The sequence below is a fragment of the Chenopodium quinoa genome, unplaced genomic scaffold, assembly GCF_001683475.1.
Source record: "Chenopodium quinoa cultivar QQ74 unplaced genomic scaffold, ASM168347v1, whole genome shotgun sequence".
Taxonomy (NCBI): Eukaryota; Viridiplantae; Streptophyta; class Magnoliopsida; order Caryophyllales; family Amaranthaceae; genus Chenopodium; species Chenopodium quinoa.
In genome coordinates this window covers 46,959-65,045 of record NW_018744151.1, presented here as the reverse complement: position 1 = coordinate 65,045, position 18,087 = coordinate 46,959, and the positions used below count along the sequence as shown (strand labels likewise).

The 18,087-nt window shown below is 35.9% G+C and overlaps 3 protein-coding genes and 2 pseudogenes across 3 annotated transcripts; 3 read left to right on the top strand and 2 right to left on the bottom strand.

Annotated features, from left to right (window-relative positions):
- Window positions 1–696: 696 nt before the first annotated feature.
- Window positions 697–2,964, top strand: LOC110693433 (annotated as a pseudogene).
- A 169-nt stretch (window positions 2,965–3,133) lies between these two features.
- LOC110693737 (putative receptor-like protein kinase At4g00960) lies at window positions 3,134–8,301 on the bottom strand. Its single transcript, XM_021870910.1, has 10 exons — window positions 7,374–8,301; window positions 7,197–7,258; window positions 5,402–6,029; window positions 5,342–5,361; window positions 5,151–5,268; window positions 4,782–4,903; window positions 4,449–4,659; window positions 4,062–4,299; window positions 3,781–3,931; window positions 3,134–3,664 (listed from the first exon to the last, which is right to left on the bottom strand). The coding sequence occupies exons 1-10, from the start codon at window positions 7,438–7,440 to the stop codon at window positions 3,368–3,370; spliced, it is 1,914 nt and encodes a 637-aa protein (XP_021726602.1). The 5' UTR covers window positions 7,441–8,301; the 3' UTR covers window positions 3,134–3,367.
- Window positions 8,302–8,406: 105 nt separating this feature from the next.
- Window positions 8,407–12,669, bottom strand: LOC110693434 (putative receptor-like protein kinase At4g00960). The gene is made up of 8 exons (XM_021870548.1): window positions 12,564–12,669; window positions 11,013–11,687; window positions 10,771–10,890; window positions 9,904–10,025; window positions 9,573–9,783; window positions 9,202–9,439; window positions 8,969–9,119; window positions 8,407–8,883 (listed from the first exon to the last, which is right to left on the bottom strand). The coding sequence occupies exons 2-8, from the start codon at window positions 11,371–11,373 to the stop codon at window positions 8,587–8,589; spliced, it is 1,500 nt and encodes a 499-aa protein (XP_021726240.1). The 5' UTR covers window positions 11,374–11,687; window positions 12,564–12,669; the 3' UTR covers window positions 8,407–8,586.
- On the top strand, window positions 11,909–14,858 carry LOC110693441 (annotated as a pseudogene).
- A 6-nt stretch (window positions 14,859–14,864) lies between these two features.
- Window positions 14,865–15,367, top strand: LOC110693440 (cysteine-rich receptor-like protein kinase 22). The gene has a single exon (XM_021870552.1). The coding sequence runs from the start codon at window positions 14,927–14,929 to the stop codon at window positions 15,239–15,241; it is 315 nt and encodes a 104-aa protein (XP_021726244.1). The 5' UTR covers window positions 14,865–14,926; the 3' UTR covers window positions 15,242–15,367.
- Window positions 15,368–18,087: the final 2,720 nt, after the last annotated feature.

The window sequence follows — 18,087 nt, the reverse complement described above, 5'->3', positions numbered from 1 at the left end:
CACCTAGTGTGTTATCCATCAATTACACAAACATACCTTGTAAACACCTCCAAATCCACCTCGGCCAATTTTATTTTCAGGAGAGAAGTGTTGGAAATAAACTATTGCAATCAAAATGAATAATAACAAGAACAAGGAAAGGTGTTACTTTGAATATAGATCTCAATACGTTGTGACGCGTTTTAGGGCTGCCATAGAAGCGTATTTCACCACCACCGGTACGAGGTTCTCAATGACGAATGCTCCCCAAAGATAACACAACGATCCATCAAATCCGTACCCCGAATGAAGGATTGGAATTATACCAAGAACTGCTCAGATCTCTTTTGGAGGTTTAGGGTTTTCGGCCTTTTGTTTATAGGTTTATTATTTGGTGTGTATCAAAGCTTCAAAGGTTTGATATATATATATATATAGGTTATGCGAAGAAATCAAAATAAGGAAATAAAATCTCGAACAAAAACGCATTTTCGAGCCCTTGCCCGGTCGGGCGCGAAGAACATAGGTCAAAAATCCCAGTTTTTGGCTCCGCCCGGTCTGACCGGGCAAATCAGCCCTATCAGGCGCGAGAGGTGGAAAGCTACGGAGTTGTTTGAAGCTTTGCCTGGTCTGTTTTGCCTTGACCGGGCAAGTGGGATACTACGAAAGTACGAAGTTAACTAGCTTGATGAATAGCCTACTTCTCTTCGCCCCACCCCCCAGGACAATTCCGTCCTGCCAGGGCAAGCACGAAAAGAAACTTATCATCAAACATAGCTTTATACATTCGAATCTTTTGACTTGCATTACTCCCAACAAGAAGTTGTCAGTGGCAGCTTTGATAACATCGAATTGTAAGTGCAGATTTTCTACGCTGAACACAGCACAGAGTCTCATCCTTAAATTTCTATCAGACTGCAAATTTTGTATAAGAATGTAACTTATGTAGCTACTTCACCCGCCTCCAGCAGAACTGCTACTTCTTCTGCTCTAGGTCAGAAAATATGAATATAAATTTTGATTCTTTGGTATTATAATTAGTCCAAATCTGTATCATGGATTTGTGTTTTGTTTTTTTTTTTTTTTTAGGTGCAAGTAGTAGCAAGTCACATAAAATCATTGCTATTGTTGTTCCGATTGTTGGATCATTAGTACTCATCCTTATCATAGCTTTCATCTGTATCTTTGCCCGAAGAAAGAAGCAGGGGAAGTTTTCAGGAAATTTTGACAGTAAGCAAGAATTCTAATCTAATAGACTTGTAATATGGTAAACTAGAAATCTAATCTTGTAATATTATAACTTACATGGTTTGTATAGAGGAAGAAATGGACACTCTTCAAGCCTTACAATTCAGTACTGGGGCAATCAAGGTTGCAACAGAGAACTTTGCTGTTGAAAATATGCTCGGAAAAGGTGGATCCGCCACTGTTTACAAGGTAGTTGTTTAGTAATTGTCTAGGATATATAATATCAAATGCAAGAGCTAATAAGAATAAAACTTTGTAACATCTATTATCAGGGGAAGCTGACTGGTGGGCAAGAAATAGCGGTGAAGAGGATCGAACGACATGCAGTTCTAGGGGAAGAGCAGTTCAAAAATGAAATTCTGACCCTAGCAAAGCTGCATCACGGGAATCTAGTCAGACTTCTCGGATTCTGCTTGGAAGAAGATGAAATGCTTCTCATTTATGAGTTTGTCGTCAATAAAAGCCTTGACGCCTTTCTTTTTGGTTAGTATTTACTGCTTAAAGTTGTTCTATCCTTTTCTTTTCATTAGTAGTTTGGCAAATCATCTAAGGCTTGTACATAATTACAGACCCAGAGCACCGTGCATCTATGCACTGGGACGCGGCTTAAAATTATCAATGGCGTTGCTAGAGGACTCCTATACCTGCATGAAGATTCACAACAGCGGATTATACACCGTGACTTGAAAGCTGCTAATGTTCTGCTAGACGCTGAATTCATCCCTAAGATTGCAGATTTTGGCCTAGCAAAGTTGTTCAAGGCTGACCAATCTCAAGCAGTAGCAAGCAAAGTAGTTGGTACTCAGTAAGTATCATAACATTAGCAGCTTTTTCCATGTTGGGATTACTATTAATTGTTTGAAACTTTAACTTTGAAAGATGACATTGGTTTGTTACAGCGGATACATGCCACCGGAGTATTTGACCCAAGGTCAGGTGTCATTGAAGTCGGATGTGTTTAGCTTTGGTGTACTTGTTTTGGAGATAGTAAGCGGCCAAAAAATTAGCTCTTTCCAAATTGGAGAAAGACAGGAAAATCTGCTTGCTTATGTAAGTGTGATCCTTTATTCTTACACTCAGCTTATATAAAACTTGATTAACACATATCAAACTAGTTTCTTAACGTTAAATTATGATGTCTTAGGCATGGAAAAACTGGCAAGAAGGCAAAGCGTGGAATCTTGTAGACCCTGCACTATCCCCTGCTTTTAGTGCTGAGATACTGAGATGCATACACATCGGTTTGCTGTGTGTTCAGAATAACATGGCCGATAGACCAACTATGTCTTCAGTATCTCTTATGCTAAGTAGCAACACTATGACCCTGGAAGTGCCTTTGCAACCAGCATTTTTCAAACAAAACCGTTCCATGCTACTAAGTGAACCTTCACAAGACAATACCTCAGATCAATCAAATAGCAGACCATTATCAGTTAATGAAGCTTCTGTGACAGAGCTCTACCCTCGATAATAGAGATCTAGGTCCACTGAAGGGTATATGCTGTTAATGTTACAACTGTGTCTGCAGCTTTATAATTACAGTATTATTTATTGCAATATAATAGTAGCCAACTGTTGTTACACCATATGATGATTTGTAGAGACCCTCCCAAAGTGATGCTAAATATGGGAAGTAAAAAAGGAAATTGAAACATTGCATCATCATGTATAGACATTTATATGCTACAGACCTACAATTATGCAGTCATAGGGCCTGTTCTCTTCAGCTTAATTTCAGTTCAGTTTAGCTTCAATCAATTCAATTTAGTTCAGTTCCTAATTTTCTTTTCTCGTAAACAATTCAGTTCAGCTTCGTCAGTTCAGTTCAATTCAGTTTAGTAAATCTGAACAGGCCCTTAGCAAATTAAACTATTATATTCAGGGAAAAAAAAAACACACACAGAGATACTTTTGGATCCACATCAAAGTAGAATCAATTGTTGTGTTAACAAATAATAATGTCTAGCAAAATCAGAAAACCATTATTACAATCATGCTGTGTTAACAAGCAAAATATTGAGTATAATTATCATTCATTGACATGAAGGAAATAAATTTTGTGTAAAAGAATCCCTATAACGAGTTTTCAAGCATTGTAATCAATCAGCCTTCTAAGTAACAGAGCTTCCATGTAATAGAATTACCTGCCATTCACATTAGTGAACACCTCTGTAAAATGAGCATTACTTGCACTCAAGGCTTGAGGAAGGTTTCTCTGATACGGAAAAGCTGGAGGCGCTGTCAGAGATGGCAGAACAGCTGACTGGCTACTGAGCATAGACAAGATTGATGCAATTGCTGGCCGTCTAGCTGCATCTTCCTGAACACACAATAATCCAATATGGATGTATCTTTCAATTTCAGGGATTGAGAAATTTCCTCCAAGATTTGGATCCACCAACTCTAAACCGGTCCCATCATTCCAGCACTTCCATGCCTGTATGAAAACATAACATCAGTTAAAGAGCTTTATTGTTAAATTTTTCTTGCAGAGGCTGTGATTTTCCTTTTTTTAATTTTTCAGGCGGATAATATTTTATGATTAAAGCTTACATGATTTAGTAAGTTCTCATCTTCTATGTTTAGATCAGTTACACTATTCCTGCGTCCACTCACAATCTCCAGAAGTAAGACTCCAAAACTAAAAACATCAGATTTGACTGAAAAATTCCCTGTTGAAGCATACTCAGGAGCCATGTAGCCACTGCAGTATTTTGCATCCGCAAAAAAAAAAAAAAAAAACAAAAAACAAAAAAAACATGAGATTTTATGACTAAGGTTTGGGGGGCTATGGATTTTATCCAGAGGAGGAGACAGGAAGGGATCAAACTTACAATGTTCCAGCAACTCTACTAGTATTTCCTTGAGTTTGGTCAACCTCGAAAAGTCTTGCCATTCCAAAATCAGCAATCTTGGGGTTCATTTCTCCATCCAATAATATGTTGCTAGGCTTAAGATCGCGATGGATAATCCTGAATCTGGAATCTTCATGAAGATACAGAAGTCCTCTTGCAATTCCCATTACAATCCTTTGTCGAGTTTCCCACTTCAAATGGACTCCCCTGGTTGTACCTACAATTTCAGCCAGGACAAAAGTAAGTCATCAAGAAATCAGAACTTTTCTCAAAGGAGCTCCCCTAGTTGCTCCCCTAGCTGTATCTAGTATGCATTTTCCAACATGGTCTTTTATAACATAGTTCAGGTTGTAATTGAAATTATACCATATAGAAATCGGTCAAGGCTTTTATTTGGCACGAACTCATATACAAGTAATTTTTCTTCTCCTTCTAAGCAAAATCTATAAAGTTTGACAAGATTCTTATGTTGCAGCTTTGCTGCTAAGCATGCTTCACTCTTGAATTCCCTGATTCCTTGCCCTGAGGGACTTGCAAGCCTCTTAACAGCTATAGCTTGTCCATCTGCAAGTGTTCCCTAAATTTGAAAGTGAACGAATATAAGCTGTTTGTCTGACAAGAAGAAACTATAGGTATGAAGTTTGACAGAAAAAGAAAAAAGCACTAGTTTCATAATATTTGTCAATTACACAAACATACCATGTAAACAACTCCAAATCCACCTCGGCCAATTTTATTTTCAGGAGAGAAGTTGTCAGTGGCAACTTTGATAACATCAAATTGCAAATGTAGATTTTCCATGCTTTCAATCTCTTCAATTCCTGCAGAACATAGCAGAGCCTCATCCATACTTAAATCTCTATTAGACTACAAATTTTGTTTATTCCCCCTAGAGGCTACAAATTCCTAACGATATCTTATGTAGAAGTACCATAATGATAAAGCTAATACTTGAAAATTCTATAGAACTTGATTTGAAGATTACAAAAAGCTCCATTGAGTCCACCCTAGATCTGATTTCCAGAACATGCATATTTGATTATTTGTAAATGTTAGTAGATGAATTACCAGTGGGCTTTCCTCTTGCTTTAAATTTTCTGAAGCACACATAGAAGTTCAAGATGAATGATATCCCTGCAACTCCAGCAACTATAATAACAACAATATATGACGTGTGATTGTTTCCCTGCATCAAAATACACATTTTTTTTTAAAACACGAGTACATAAAAAATATGGCGGTAGCTTCAAAGTTGAAACTAAGCAAAAATGATAACAGCCTACAGAGAAGTTATTAGAAGCTTAGAGTCAGTGAGTCACCTTGGTTGAAATCAACAAAAAGGTATTGCAATCGACAGCTTGGTTGTACAGTTGTCCCTAATTGCTTTCCATTCATCGGAAGCCTATTGAGTCCAGTTCGAAAGCACTTGTTGCACTCTGATGGGGTTAAATCAGGAGTGCAATCAGCATATGCTGAAAGTATTACATTTTCACTAACATAGACACTTCCCATTGCATAAGCCAGGGACATATTATTAACTTTGGCCTTATTGGAGAGGTCAATCAACATGCTTGATAATGGCTGATCAAACTGCTTGTAACCAGGAGGTCCATATTCATAATTGAAATACACAAAATCATCCTCAATGGAGAATATGGAGCGGTTAGCATAACGTAACATACATTGCCCATAAAACACAATTGCTGCAACATGATTTGGACACTTCTGTTGAACTTGACCTACTGCTTCAGTGATGCAGTCTTGGCAAAGCTGGGCAGTGTAGGTTCCAACACAAAGGAATAGGCCATACACTTTATTACTGCCCTCACCCACAGTGAAGTTGTAGAATTTTTTAGTGACTGCTTCAAAGGAGAGATTGGATAGTAGAAGGTTTAAGTTGCTTTGATATATTTTTTCATGATCATAGTGTCCTTCCTCTGAACAAAACTGCTGCATAAAAGTGACTTGATCGTCAGTAACGACCACTTGGAAGTAAAAGATTAAAAGGCAGAGCAGAGACATAGCTTTTGGGATATAAATAGCCATTCACAGTAATTTTCTTTTCAAAAGAAAAGATTGGATAAGATGTATACAGGGCTCAATAAAGCTAGATATGTCCTTAAAGCAAATAACTTCAGATCACTCTGGAGAATCATACCATTCAAACATAATCCTAATATTTAGTTGGTCTTGCAGTCATTTAGCTTAAAAAAACAATTTATTTCCAAATATCCAGTCATAGTCACAACAAATGGAAGCTCACAGGTCACAACAAATGGAAGCTCACAGGTCACAACTGTGCTGCAGAGACAAATATAATAAAAACTAAGAAATTGTTCACTGCTTAATTGTTTTTCTTACCAAAATAGAATGCATGAAGCACGACATTCCAACCTCTATCTCAGAATGCAGCGTAATAAAATATATATATATATATATATATATATATATATATATATATATATATATATATAGACTCAGATGAAACGAGAACTGAAGTCTAGATTTAGCATTAATAAAAACATCAGTCAGATATAGCTGGAATTTTGTTATAGGTCAAAGTCAGTATAGTGTACATTTCCGGAATTCAGGCAATTTACTAATCAGAAAGATAAGTTCAGCAAATGATTTAAACTGAATTTCCTACGGTCTGCAAGATGCATGACTGCATGTAACAAGAGTAAATTTGAGCCTTTCCATCCATCAGACACTCTTAAACTAACTAGTTATCCTTGCACAGAGAAAAATATAGTTAGTGTTCTGAATTCGTTGTGCATAACTTGATCAAAGCAAAGTGCAAATTAATTGATAGACTAGTAGACATTGGAATTTCTTGAAAGTCAAAGCAGCATCGCTGCAATCTTAACTTAATGCTTAGCTAACTTTTCATCTGGGTCAAATATATACATCAATTATTGGACTATATATGAAAGTCAATTAATCTATAATCATGGTGTGAATACACAGCAGTATAACTTCAAGAATCCTGACTGAAGTATTTATTAATTGCAGAGGACTTGTTCAAGAATCCCATTTGACAGAAAATGATATCACAACAAAGATAAGTATTGATGAAATTGTTGAACCAAAATTTTCATAAAAAATGTGGATTACCTCAGCAAACTTCTTGATTTGTTGAGCATAAATTATATGAAATGACCTGAGGACACCGGAGACTGAGTGCAATGACAAATATTGTACAAATGATTTAAATTACAGTTATCACAAAAGAATGTACATCTATTGAAATACATTAAATAATGAAACTGGCCAAAAAAAAAAATTTATTACTTTGCAGAATTAGCAGGAAGGATGGCCTCACAAGTGAATGCCTTTGATCATAGTTCTCCGTCATCATAACATGTCATCACTTGATATGGCCTCACAACTGATTTGATTCCTTCATATAATCTTTCAGTCAATTTGGCTCTCACGCCTTCAAAGTACTGCATTGAATTTGAAATGAACTGTAACTGAAGCAAAATTGCAATTCCGCAAGTCAGTGTACACTGTACGCTAAAGAGATCCATTCTGTTTTTCGTAAAACCACTAGCAGTGGTTGTTACTCTGTTCTATTTATTTAAGGATCCGGAAAGAAAAAAAAATGAACAACAGAATGTCACAGACAAAGAAACCCCCTTAGAAAAGCTAAAAGGATTTGAAACTAACGGGTTGCAGGGCCAGAAAACTGAAGTGCAGAGTGAAACTAGGAAAAATTCAGCTCTTGCGCAGAAGACTCATGGATTACAGGATTAACTAATTACCAACTTCGAAACCATCAATCAATAAGATATGGATTAACAGTAACAACCACTGCTAGTGGTTGTAAGAAAAACAGAATGGATTAATCCATGAGTCATTACTGCCAAGTCATGGATTAACTAATAAATTAACTAAGTACCAACTTCGAAACCATCAATCAATAAGATATGGATTAACAGTAACAACCACTGCTTGTGGTTTAAGAAAAACAGAATGGATTATCCATGAGTCATTACTGTTAAGTTATGGATTAACTAATAAATTAAGTACCAACTTCGAAACCACCAATCAATAAGTTATGAAGCTGATCAAGTTATATTGAAGCACTTGACAGGCATAGGCAACGAAGACAGCAAGATATAATCTTTTATCTTTTGTAACAATTAATTACAGCCATTTACATCAGGTAAAGTTGATGCAAGACATATAGATGGAGGCGTGCAGGCAAAAGTGCATATCCAGTTCATCCCCCCCCCCCCACCCCCACCCCCTCCTAATGGATATATCATATATACCCTTCCTTTAAATGGAGGTTTAGTTGGTTCAGGGACTGGATGCATAATATCCTCAAGATATGAATAAAAGAGGACCAACAGCCAAAAAAAATCTACAACATAGGAATATACGGCCCCCAGGAATATAATCCACTTGAAACATAGAATTCATATTTACATGAAATAATTCCAGTAAATAGTTTTTAAGCATTAAAATCATCGAGTTGTCTGCTTCCCAAGGCACAGAGTTACCTCCCCTGCATAGTTGTAAACACCTCTGTAAAGCGTGCATTACTTTCACTCAAGGCTTGAGGCATGTTTCTCCTATATGGAAAAGCTGGAGGTGCTGTCAGAGAAGGTAGAACTACTGACAGGCTACTGAGCATGGACAAAATTAATCCCATTGTTGGCCGTCTCGCTGCATCTTCTTGGACACACAATAGTCCAATATGGATGCATCTTGTCACTTCAGGGATTAAGTAATTTCCTCCAAGATTTGGATCTACTAACTTCAAAGCAGTCCCATCGTTCCAGAGCCTCCATGCCTGTGTTGTGATTTGTGAATGTAACATCAAATTTGCTGCAGATGTAAATTTAGTTGAAGTCCAATATAAGAAGAGTATCACTTACATGATTTAGTAGGTTTTCATCTTCTTCTTTTAGTTCAGAGACACTATTCCTATGTCCACTCACAATTTCCAGAAGTATAACTCCAAAGCTAAAGACATCAGACTTAACTGAGAATTTTCCTGTTGAAACATACTCAGGAGCCATGTATCCGCTGCATTATGTATAACACCCCCACAAGTCACAAGTTATGACAAGGAGAAATAATAGCTGAGAAATAGGGAAGGTAAACTTACAACGTTCCAGAAACTCTGCTGGTATTTCCCTGAGTTTGGTCAACCCCAAACAGTTTTGCCATTCCAAAATCAGCAATTTTGGGGTTCAATTCTTCATCTAACAAAATGTTTCCAGGCTTGAGATCCCGGTGGATAATCCGGAATCGAGAATCTTCATGAAGATACAGCAGTCCTCTTACAATTCCCATTATGATTTGTTGCCGAGTTTCCCATCTCAAATGGACTCCCCTATTTGTATCTACATCATCAAACATGACAAAAATTGTCAAGGAATTACAATTTTTCACAAATTGGTTGTAGTAATTAAGCTATTCATCTCCATCATAGATTTTTATAGCAAATTTCAAATTGCAACAGAAAGAAAATAATACCAAAGAGGAAGAGATCAAGGCTCTTGTTCGGCACAAACTCATAGACAAGTAATTTTTCATCTCCTTCCAAGCAAAAACCAAAAAGTTTGACTAGGTTCTTGTGCTGCAGCTTTGCTACTAAACATGCCTCACTCTTGAATTCCCTAATTCCTTGCCCTGAGGGACTTGCAAGTCTCTTAACAGATATAGCTTGTCCATCAGGAAGTGTTCCCTAAAATTGCCATGGAATTGTTAATAATTGTTCCAGTAAGATGTCAAATCTGAATAAGTTTATACATAGAAAGGAAAATGTAAATAATCCTTGAATTATCAGTCAGCTGTTCAAAAATACCATGTAAACAATTCCAAATCCAACTCGACCTATTTTATTAGCAGAGGCAAAATTGTCTGTAGCAACTTTGATAGAACTAAATTTTAAGTGCAGAGTTTCCAAACTCTCAATCTCTTCAAGTCCTGCAAAACACGTCACAGAATCTCATTCATTCTGATTTATGCTGAGATATTTGATAAAATTAATACACTAAAATTTGTCCTGCTTGCGTGAAAAAATAAATAAAAAAAATTAGTACTACAAGACTACAAATTTTTTTTTACCCCCATATTCCTTGGCATATAAGCACAACTAGTAATGTTTTAGCAGATAGACAAATATCTCTTGTAGATGATATATTTGATAAAACTAGTACACTAAATCGAAAATAGTTATTTAATTAACAATGTAACTATAATCTTGTAATTGAAGGTAATACTCATTTATTCATCAACATCCTGTCGGACCTTAATCATTATCCAGGGATAATTTTCTTGTTCTGGATGGTCCTTGAAATTTTACTAATTTATGCTTAAGTTAAATTCAAAGGGAAGATGTGGTAGACGATACTTCTAAACTGTCATTGTCTAAACAAGGATGTATATTAAAGATACTGATGTTTCAAACCACCAAGATCTGTATATTCTCAGTTTAATAAACAGGTTTAAAGTTCATCCCTGAGAAAAGACAAAGGAATTTCTGTAATGTATAAATTCAATTATCTTTCTTGTAGCAATGAATAGACTCTACCATGATATGACATCTCCATTTACAGAGTCGAGTGGAAAATGTACTAAAAATAAAATAAATAACTCTTCCCAGTATCATGAAATTCTATTTCCCAACACATGCATATCTGCAAATTTCATACTTCAGAAGATGATTTACCAGTGGGTTTCCCTCTTTCCTTGCTTTTGCGGAAGCACAGATAGAAGTTCAAGATAAATGATATCCCTGCTATGGAAGCAACTGTGGTAAGAGCAATATATGAAGCACCAAATCGTTTTCCTGCATCCATTAATAAGTTCCTTTCAGATTTTCTTCATGATGAATTTTACTTCATAAACTAATTATGAATGAAAGAAAAAATTTCAGGAAAGACAGAGGAAATGTTTGGAGTTAAGTGCCACCTGGGCTGACATCAAAATAAAAGTATGACAATCGGCAACTTGGCTGCACAGTTGTTCCAATTTGTCTTCCATTCATTGGAAGCCTATTGAGTCCTACTTGTAAGCATCTGTTACAGTCATATGGACTTAAATCAGGAGTACAATCAACATAGGCCACAAGTGATATGGTTTCTCTAACATAAACCACTCCTGATGCATAAGCCAGGGACGCATTATCTGCTATGGCCTTATTGAAGAGGTCAATTAATATGCTCGATAATTGCTGATCAAACTCCTTGTAAATCCGTGGTCCATACTCAAAGCTGAAATGCACAGAATCATCCTCAATAGAGAATATGGGATGGTTAGCATAACGTAGCATGCACTGTCCATAAAACACTATTGCATCAACATCATATGGACATTTTTGTTGAACTTGCCCTGCTGCTACAGTAATGCAGTCTTGGCAAAGTTGAGCAGTGTAGGCAGCATTGCAAAGGAATAGGCCGTACACCTTATTAACACCATCACCTTCAGTGGAGTTGTAGAACTTTTTTGAAACCGCTTCACTCGAGAGATTTGCTAGAAGATGATTTAGATTTCTTTGATATACACTTTCATGTTCAAATTGTTCTTCAGAACAAAACTACTGCAAAAAAATAACTTGATCTTCCGAAACAACAGGTCTGAAAAAGACTGAAAGACAGAGCAAACAGAGAGTTTTTGGGTTAAGAATAGCCATTGACTTTAGTATTCTTTTTTAGAATTTCTGTAGTGAAAAGACTAATGAAGTTTGATACATAGATTTGTGCCCAAAGCAATCAATTTTAACTTACTCTGGACTAACTAATCATACAATAATTAATTGTTCTGTCACTATCTTACATTTTGTTGAAAGTAAAAAAAAAATTCCCAGTCAAAGTTAATATTTTACTAATAGTCATCTGTTCAATTGGTGGCACTTTCCAGGAAATAACCATCACCGACTCAGGATTTCAAAGTGATTAAGTTGAAATGCTACAAAGATGACAATTACTTTAAGCAAAGATGACGAATCAGATAAAAACAACTTTAATTAAAAGCAATAACTCTTATATCTGATTTTGAGTAGATGTTCAATTAATCAACGCTAGTATTACATAAACAAGGTAATTAATAATTCAGATGCTAAATCAGATGATGGGAACTGAAGTTTCTATGCAGCATAAAAGTTTTTTGGTCACATTCAGTTGAAAAATAAACTATTAAGCTAAAACCCATTCATTAATAATGTAAACATATTAATTAGTCAGAAGGGAGTGTTCAGGAAGCCAGTAAATTTAAAATCCCATGGTCTGCATTTCTGCAATATTCCTCCTGGTACAAACAAAAAGAAGAAATGGACCAAACAAAAATTGTACTCCATTTGTTATCAGGAACCTTTTTATTTCTTTGCCTTTCAGATCTTCTACTCCAGGCTGTGACTGCCGAGGATCAAGTCACATACTTAGGTAGCTATTGTGGAGGGGATCAACAATATGATCAGGAAAGTGAATACGCAAATAATGTTGATCTACTATTATCTAACCTCACCTCCAGAGCTAGCACAAACAAGTTCTACAACGTCAGTAGTGGAGAAACACCCAACCAAGTCTATGGCCTTTTCCTTTGCAGCAGTTACACCACTGATCAGGTCTGCCAAGATTGCATCACACTTGCACAGGGTGAGATTCGACAACAATGTCCATCTAGTGTAGCATCTATAGTGTGGTATATAGAATGCATGTTACGCTATGCAAACCACTCCATATTCGCAATCAATGATGAATCTGTACATCGATATATGGAGAGTGGACAAGCAAAGTATAGTCAGTATAATCAAGACTTGACAGACACATTTATCAGCCTCTTCAGCACGGCTACCACTGGGAACTCATCATTAGCATCAAGCACAACAGTTTATCTAACTAAAGACCTGACAATGACTTGTTTTGTAGAATGCACTCCTGATTTGAGCCCCTCATATTGCAGTAATTGCCTAAATAGTGCACTAAGTAAGCTTACGACACCTGGTACCCAATCAGGAGGACTCCTGCAACCAAGTTGCAGATTGATGTATGCTTTCAATGATGCTGGATCTCTTTCACCAGGTACTTATAATATAACTAGAGTATGATATAAGACTTTTTCATCTTGCTCCCTTAAAGTTTCCACCCCCTCCCCTCTCTTCTCTTCTCTCTCTCTCTCTCTGATTTATTCCCTTGCGTATTATGACAAACAAAGATAAACACTCCAATAAACTGTATTTTACATACTGATTGTTTTTGGGAAAAATATAATCTCACTTGCCCAAAAGAAAGAAAACGAACTACTTAATATGAAATATAACTAGAGTATGAATAAAGTAAAACTTACGTCTCTATTTGTGAATTCAGGCAAGGGATATACATAGCCTTGGCTGTTACTTCAGTAGTTGCAGCATCATCTTTGTTCTTACACTTTTTTCGCCTTTTTGAAGAGAAATAAATCCACCCGAAAGCCCATTGGTAAGTTCTCTTCTCGCACTTTCACCTGTTAAAGGAAGAACTGGCAGGTTATTAATGGGATAGAAGGAAATATTAACTTACAAAGACAAATCATCACTTGATGTGCTTAAGATAAAGAAATTTATAACCAATCAGGCTAGTGATACAACCCAAAATAAACACTTTAACAATGATTTTCTGTCATTTCAGGGATTGAGGAAATTGAAAGCATGGAAAACCTGCATTTTGAACTGGATACTATTAAAGCAGCCACTGATGACTTTTCACCAGCCAATAAGCTTGGGCAAGGTGGATTTGGAATTGTTTACATGGTTCGTGTGATACTTATGATGTGATCTTGCAATTCATGCTCTCCCACTATAGATATTCACTTATTTGATATTGTTAAATGACAATGCTGATTTCAGGGAAAACTTGCAGACCAACAAGCAGTGGCCATTAATAGGCTGTCAAATGCTTCAGGGCAAGGAATCAAGGAATTTAAGACTGAAGCATGTTTAGCTGCCAAAATTCAGCACAAAAATCTTGTCAAACTTTTCGGATTTTGTTTGGAAAGGGATGAGATGCTACTAGTCTATGAATTTGTGCCCAATAAGAGCCTTGACCGATATTTATTTGGTAATGTTTACTTTGACACATCTAGGGGAAAACAAGTTCAATGCATAACAATTTCTGTGCAGACATGTGACTCATTTGAAACACCTTCATTCATATTATGTCATCAATCATAAACTGCAGATAAAAAAGAAGCGCAAATTTGAAGTGGGAGACACGTTACAACATCATAATGGGAATTGCACGAGGCCTCTTATATCTCCATGAAGATTCTCGGCCCAAAATTATCCATCGTGATCTTAAACCAAGCAACATATTGTTAGATGGAGAGATGAACCCAAAAATATCAGATTTTGGCATGGCAAAGCTTTTTGGAGGGGACCAAAGTCAGGGGAATACCAGTAGGGTGGCAGGGACATTGTAAGATTTATTTCAAATTGAATTCATTGTCTTATATCCTTATCACTTTATAAAGCAGCTTAATAATATTAACAACTTAAGAAGAAGAATGCTAACCTTGATAAGAAACGTAAAATGTGATGCAGCGGATACATGGCTCCTGAATATGCAATAACAGGACAATTTTCGGGAAAGTCTGACATTTTAGTTATGGTGTCATACTTTTGGAGATTTTGAGTGGTCAGCGGAATAACTTGTTTGATCCAGATATGGAGGCAGATAGCCTTCTAGATTATGTAAGTTAAAAATTTGTAATCAATTATTCATAAACTTTGATTGATTGATTGAATTATTCATAATCATAAGTTCATAACCCCCCTCAACCCCCCCCCAGCCAAAAAAAAAAAAAGAAATAAATAAATTGCTTCCCCGTATGAACTGATATCATATATTGTGATGGCTCATTACAAGGCTTGGAGGCTTTGGGATGAAGGAAATTCTCTGAAGTTGCTAGAGTCAGCACTAGGGAATGTTTCTGCAAAGGCTGAGGCAGAAAGATGTATACAGGTTGGGTTATTGTGCATTCAAGAAGAGCCAGATAAAAGGCCTAGCATTGCATCAGTATTGCTCATGCTTAACACCCAACCTATCACAATTCCATCACCTGTACGCCCTCCTGCTTTCCCTTATCGTCTAGGAAAGAAAGCAGCTCCACGTGAAAGTTATAGCATTCAAGCAGAATGTGAAATCACTGAGTTGAATCCTCGGTAATATGTAAAAGCAGATGCAAGGTGGTTGGCAAACAAAATCTTGTGAATAGTATCAATTAATTTAAGAGCTTAAAAAGCCACTATATATTGGATGTTTCCTTACAGAACTGCAGTTATTGTTTAGTACTGGAAACGATTTATATTTATGATTTATTCTCTGACTTGTGATGTTTTATGAGTTTGATCTGATATACTGTAGTTTATAATGAATGAAACTGGAGCAGAAATTTCAGTAATGCTTAAACTTTACTTGCGTTTTTTTTTTTTTTTTTTTTTTTTCAGTTTTGTTTTATTGTCTTTTGAGGCAGCAGTGATTTCACTGCTTCAGGAAGGTAAATCAGGTGGCTTCTAAGAATGATTTTGCATTGTTTGTTCGTCATATCAAGCAAGCACAAAATAGTAATGAAAGAATATTATCTGCACTTCATGGTTCCATTGTACTAATTTCATCATTATTTATTCCCCATTCCCTAATCAACCATTATGGTGCATATCGTAAGGAAAAAGTATTTATTAGAGATAGTTTAAACATTATTTACCGAGTAATCTTGATGAGGTGATCCCTGGAATCACCTGTCCGAACTAGGTTATCAATTCACCAGTTGCATAATGCAGCATACATACAGGATATCATCCGTGTGCCTATTCGGCTATTTTATATATCAGGACAGACTTCTACAATCCTCTTATCTGTAGCCTTAATGCAGTTGCATTGCTTTGAGTTCATGTTCTCTCTGCAGTAAAGAATCAACATTTTGTCAGGGACGTCACCAGTTATGGAATTGCAGAACCCAAAAACAGAGGCTTGAGCAGTTATTCAGTTAAGCTGTGAGAATTAAGCTTTAGAAGAACAAAAGTATGGTTGATCTGATACATGCTATTCACAGATTAGTTTCCACTGTAATGATTGGATTTGTTACCGATGACGGGGATTGGGGCATGTCATAACACATTTAGAAAAAGGCAGTACCACTACCAGCAGAAAACAAATGGAATCATCCATAGAAGCCATTGAAGCTAAACAAATGCCCAATCAATTCAAAAAATTAGATGTCAGGAACTAAACTTTTTTTTTTTTTTTTTTTTTGACGGGAACTAAACTTAGTCAAACACACATCAATCTTCAGAAAAACTCATAACTTTCAAGTTTTAAGGATGATCAATAAAAAAACTTAAAATTTACTTTTTTTTTGGTTGGTAATAATTATTTCCTGAAAATTTATTAAACTGCAGATTCTGTTTAGCATCAAAATAATAAGTTTGACAGCTACATTAACAATTTTGTCCAGATATCCCAAAATAATTTTGGTGAAAATATTATACCTAGATAAAAGGAGTATTAAGTGGTAGTACTTGTGCCTTGTTATCCTAACTTTAAACTTATTATTATATATACATCACAGAGGCCAATCTTCAGAAACAATCATATACTCCAAAGGGTAACAATTAAAGCTACTCACCCCTGTATGAGAGTTTCTTCCCAATAAAGCTACACGAAGAATGAAACCATTGGCATTCAGCATAGAAACTCCAAATAAAGCAGCCAAACTCCCACTCAGACATTATGACGAACATTAGGTGAGCATTACAGAATTCTGGGTAATTTTATTCAAGCTTCAAATTTGAAAATTAGTTGACTCAGTAGTTTCTGATGCCTTAATTTCCATTGCTCTATAATCAACAATGTTTACAATGTTGCAACTACATCCATTGCCCCCTCTCTGAATCTCTCCTGCTATATATGATTATTTTCTTTAATTCAAGGAAAGATCTCAAAGATGATACCCACTATCAACCCAAATTGATAGAGTTGGTAGGCCCATCCTGAACATTCAGAAGAAAGTCAACAAGTAAAAATAAACTAGAAAATAAAGATCAAAAAACGCTGTAGACAATCTTAGACTATCTAGATTTTGTAACAGGGTACCTTGAAACTAAACATTAGAACATCCTAACTACGTACTTACCATTATATCAATTACATGTAAATTAAGTAGCAGTAAAAGATAGCACAGAACAACTGATATAGAACAGTCAGAATTTAGTCAGAAGCCAAAGGTCTACACTCTCTAAAGCTCTGCTAGGTAGGCTTGGAAAACTCATGCACAATTTTCCCTCTTAACATACTTGTTGATATTCGTGAAAAGCCTGCGTTGACAAACATAATAATAGGATTAAGACTGGTCTACCCTCAAAGCCACTATCGAAACATGTTCAGTTCTTCTATACAGGTCTACAGCTTAAGCTTAAAATCCTAGCGTAATCTGTATTAATTTTGCTGTATAATAATTGATTGACAAACAATTGTTTCCTTTTCTCTATTCCCCTATTCACTACAATCAGGTAATACAGCATGTGAGGTAAGGTTGATTAGTAGATAAATAAGAGTATTTAACTAATGGGAAACTGAATACTTCTGCTCTTTCTTAACAACGCAGCTTACTTAAAATCTGGTACATACTACATTGCCTTGCTGTTTGAAAAATGAACAGATTGACTAACATGTGAAACCAGAACATAATCAATTTCATTCTCTCAATTAATAAATAATCTTTATCATGAAAACGTCACAAGCAAAATAGAAAAAACCATTCGGTAACTTGGTCCTCCAGAAGATTGAGTATTCACACAAGTATTATTGACATTCAAAATAAGACTGCAAATAATGATTTAAGTCTCAACCAATTATTAAACAAGAACATATAAAATGCTGATTATAGAATATAAGAAATCTATGTAGGAAAAAAAATAATCTTAACTTTGACTTGTCGGCTAGTCCCTTTACAATATTCAAACTTTCAGTTGAATGACCAAGTTTAGTATAAATATTTCATAGAATAATTCAAG

Excerpts from the sequence above, each read along its gene's own strand:
- LOC110693737 (XM_021870910.1), bottom strand. The coding sequence starts at position 7,440 with ATGATGACGGAGAACTATGATCAAAGGCATTCACTTGTGAGGCCATCC. Across the intron at positions 5,362-5,401 it reads TTTTGTTGATTTCAACCAAG|GCTGTTATCATTTTTGCTTA; the intron begins GTGACTCACTGA and ends ACTTCTCTGTAG. Across the intron at positions 3,665-3,780 it reads ATGAGAACTTACTAAATCAT|GCATGGAAGTGCTGGAATGA; the intron begins GTAAGCTTTAAT and ends GTTTTCATACAG.
- LOC110693434 (XM_021870548.1), bottom strand. The coding sequence starts at position 11,373 with ATGCTACGTTATGCTAACCATCCCATATTCTCTATTGAGGATGATTCT. Across the intron at positions 9,440-9,572 it reads CCTTGATCTCTTCCTCTTTG|ATACAAATAGGGGAGTCCAT; the intron begins GTATTATTTTCT and ends TTGATGATGTAG. Across the intron at positions 9,120-9,201 it reads AGCAGAGTTTCTGGAACGTT|CGGATACATGGCTCCTGAGT; the intron begins GTAAGTTTACCT and ends TACATAATGCAG.
- LOC110693440 (XM_021870552.1), top strand. The coding sequence starts at position 14,927 with ATGGCTCATTACAAGGCTTGGAGGCTTTGGGATGAAGGAAATTCTCTG.